At 34.0% G+C, this 3,851-nt stretch overlaps 1 protein-coding gene across 1 annotated transcript; it reads right to left on the bottom strand.

Moving 5' to 3' along the window:
• Positions 1-2,696: 2,696 nt before the first annotated feature.
• Positions 2,697-3,281, bottom strand: SETTUDRAFT_66493 (uncharacterized protein; the record flags this gene model as incomplete). Its single annotated transcript, XM_008024326.1, has 2 exons — positions 2,697-3,105; positions 3,175-3,281. Coding segments are annotated over 2 exons (516 nt in total), but the record flags the coding sequence as incomplete, so codon positions are not given.
• Positions 3,282-3,851: the final 570 nt, after the last annotated feature.

Here is a 3,851-nt window from a genome sequence, read left to right as displayed (position 1 = left end):
AATAATAATAATAATAATAATAATAATAATAATAATAATAATAATAATAATAACAGTAATAGAATGAAAAAGTAAGTTAATAAGCCTTTAAAAGTGATATTATTGAAAATAGTAAAAGTAAAAAACTTTTCAAGAGTAATAAATACCTAAATACTATATTAATAAGTGATAACACCTAAGTAAAAGAAAGTAAATTAGTAAAAATAAGCTTTGAACTTATAAGTAGTGAGAAAAAAGTAAAAAGTAAAGAAACCTATAATAAAATAGATACTACTATAAGCTTTTACTATAAAGGTACTGAGGATATATGCTACTAAGCATGAAGTAACTATTTCGATATACTTATATATAAGCCTAATAAGCGTATTAGTAGTTACTTTATATATACTAACTATAAAAAAAGCGTATTTTTACAAAAGAATAAAAAAAGTTAGATATAAAACCTAATATATAGCTATTAATACTGAAGGAGAAAGAAAAAGTACTAATGTAGTTATCATAAATATGATACTAAGAAGCACTTAATAAAATAAAATACTTACTTATAGTTTTAAAGCTATCATAAAGTAAGTTAATAATGAAGACATCAATTGAAGATAAATGATAATTCAAGAGATAGCTTTACATAATAATAGCTAAGTAGCTTTTAAAAGTATATTTATTAAGTTACAGCTTATATAGGCGTTAATATAAGGTACTATAAAGCTTAGTAGTAAAAGCTCTATTATATCATATCTTTACTAAGGTTAAAAAAAGTTAAAATAAGCTGTAGACTAATAAGAAAAAGAAGAAAGTAGAACTTATACCAAAGTATAATCTTATCTTCTAAAGACATAGAGTCTAACTACTTATATAGTTTATACTAATTTAAGCTAGTCTCATTAAGTATTATTTTAACTTTCTTAAAAGAGTAGCGTACTTTACTTTTACTCGGAACCTACTTTAGAACTAACTAGAAGTATTAAGCTAGTAGCTAGTAAGCTTATTCTTAGTTTTATTTTCAAAACTTTTTTCCAAAATCAAAAAGCTATTAAAAGTAACTAATAATAAATATACTTTAGATAGTAGTAGCTAATTAGTAGTAATAAAAGTAAAAGCAACTTTAAGCTTATTACTTCATAATATATTAGTAGGCTTAGGTAACTTATAAAGCTTAGTTGTACTATTAGCCAAAGATATAATACTATTAGATATAGTAAGACAGTAATCAGCAAAATTGAAATTATAAAAAAAAACAAGTAGCTAGTAGTAAAGTAGTACTTAAATAAGTAACTAGTAATAAAGTATAAAAGTAGTATCCAGTAAAAAGACGAAAAAGTTTATTATAATAAGAGTAAAAGAAAAAGGATTGTTATACTGAGTAAATAGCACAAGCGTTTAACTACTACTTTAAGCCTTTATAATGATAAATAGGTAAAATAAAAAGTAAGGTAGTCTATAGTAAACTAGATAAACTTTGGTAAAACTATATCTAAGTGCTTCTAAAAAGTAAAAGAAAAGTTATACTATAAGTCGAATGATTAAAAGCTAAAAAAGTAAAATTAGTCTTAAATAACTAAAGAAAGAGATGAGGATAATAATAAAAATTAAACTACTAAAAAAAGATGTTAGCAGAGACAAAGCTATAAGATAGTAATTAAAAAATCAAAGACTTTTCTTACTTATATTTAGAGTTAAAGTAGACTAGCGTTTAAATTTTAAAAAAGCACTATTCAAGTAATAGCTAAAAAAGAGAAAGCTTTCTTCTTAAATAAAAGAGAGATATAGTAAAGTAAGGAAGAGGTATATCCTAGTAGCTAAAAGATAGTTAGATAGCACTAGGAGATAGGTATAAAACTAAGCAGTAGAAGAAATAGTATAAAAATAGATAATATGAATAAAAGCAAAAATATAATTATATTCTCTAAATACTTATTTGAATATAGGCCTATATACTATAGTAGTAGTTAGAATAACTATTAGACTACTTGTAATAGAACTTATATAGCCACAAAGCACCCACGCAGCTAGAGGTAGATAACGCTCCACGACAGTAAAAGCTTTAAAATATCTTCAACTAGTAAATTAATAGCATAGGCTATATAACTAAGTCTAAAAACCTTAACGTGGTTCATAAGCGAGTCGGCCACCCAAGCGAGTCGGCCACTTTGTACCGTCGCGTCAACTTCAACACGTTATCACAGTCTTTTATTACAGTCAATAAACTATTGCAATATACTAAATTAATTGTCAGAATCGCTACTATCACTTGCACTATCTATCTCAACTGCGCAGGTACGAGCGTTGTGTCCAGTCTGCTTGCAACGCCCGCACCGCCGCTCTCCTCGCACCCTCTTCGACGCACTCTCACCATCACCACGACTGCTACCCGCCTGTTTAGCTAATACTTCTTGTACTTAGTCTACAGTAAGAGTCTCTTCTGTCCGTACGTATCGCCGCTTGCGGTTCTTACGCTTATTTGCTGTGTCTAGAGCCTCTTAAAGAGCAGCTACTTCCTCCCTTATAAGCGTCATCTCATGTGCTATTTGCTAAGCCCCTTTACTTAGCTACACAACCTTCTCGTTAAGAGAATTTGCAGAAGACCTAGGGCGGTTTCTTACTCTCTATTGAATAAGAGTACTTTAAGCCTTAACCTCGCGCGCGTTGCGTGGTGTCTGCGCCTGCCAGGCGGCTGTCCGTCGTGGTGATTGTACTAGCGTCTGCACCACTACATCAAGCTTAGATAGCACAGCCTGTGGGTCATGTGGGACTAGACCAGCGCCTCTGAAGCTAGCTTGGATATTCTCCTTCGTGATAGACTGCTTAAAAGCAGCCTTAAAGGCTAGTAGGAAGGTTTCCTTGCTAATATAGTGGGTGCGGTTGCGTGCTAAGCCTGAAACAGCGTCGCCATACTTACGCTTCAACGGCGAGAAGCAGGCGACGTCAAGGGGCTGCAACAGGTGAGACGAGTGTGGAGGCATGCAGAGAAGAATAATATTCTTCTCCTTGCAAAGATCTTGAAAATCGATGGAGCAGTGGCTCTCATGGCCGTTAATAATAAGCAGTTGATACCCACCTATAGTATGCCTCTTTGTATGGGTATTAAAGTGCTCTAACCAGGCAAGACTAAGCTGATTATTCGTCCACCTATTAGGACTGACTTTAAGAACCTAGTTGGCAGGAAAATCCTTAAACTAGACGTTGATAAGCACCTTGCCCGCAAAGACAACAAAGGGTGGTATTCGGCGACCTGACGCGCCCACGCCTTGGATCACAGTAACCCACTCACGGTTGCCTAGCTGTACCTGTTTCTTTTTCCTATATCCTTCTAAGCCTATAATAACTAACTATAATAAAATCTTGCCTATTATAAAGCTAGTTTCGTTAAAGTTGTAGATATCATCGTCCACAATACCCCACTTCTGCTTTGTCGCCTGGACTAAGTCAAACCAGCGCTGGATAGCCACTGGATCCTCGCAGGCGGCTCGCTGGTGATCATAGGGACGGCTCTAGCGCGTACGGAGCTCAGGAGTCCGCTTAACAAAGTTGTCAACCTAGTTCTTGCCAACAGGGTTGCCACCACGCTCCTCTAACAGTTTATTGGCTATTGCTCGAACCTTAGCCTTTATAGGGGCAAATCCTCGCGTAGACTCTTCAAGAATACGCCTAACAATAGCCTCCTCTTCTAGCTTATTTAGGCGCTTTGAATTCAGTTCGCAGTCGCGTTAAAAGCGCTTTCTAGCGCGTTGGTCTTGGAGAGTAGTTTAAGGCACGTTATAGATAAAAGCAGCACGTCTTTAGCTTTAAACACGTTGCAATTAGACGTCAAAAAGAGCAAGTTAAAGATTAGATTTAGAATAGATTAATAATAA

This window comes from Exserohilum turcica (genome assembly GCF_000359705.1).
Source record: "Exserohilum turcica Et28A unplaced genomic scaffold SETTUscaffold_12, whole genome shotgun sequence".
In the NCBI taxonomy this organism is placed as follows: domain Eukaryota; kingdom Fungi; phylum Ascomycota; class Dothideomycetes; order Pleosporales; family Pleosporaceae; genus Exserohilum; species Exserohilum turcicum.
This window is presented reverse-complemented; position numbering and strand designations above follow the sequence as displayed.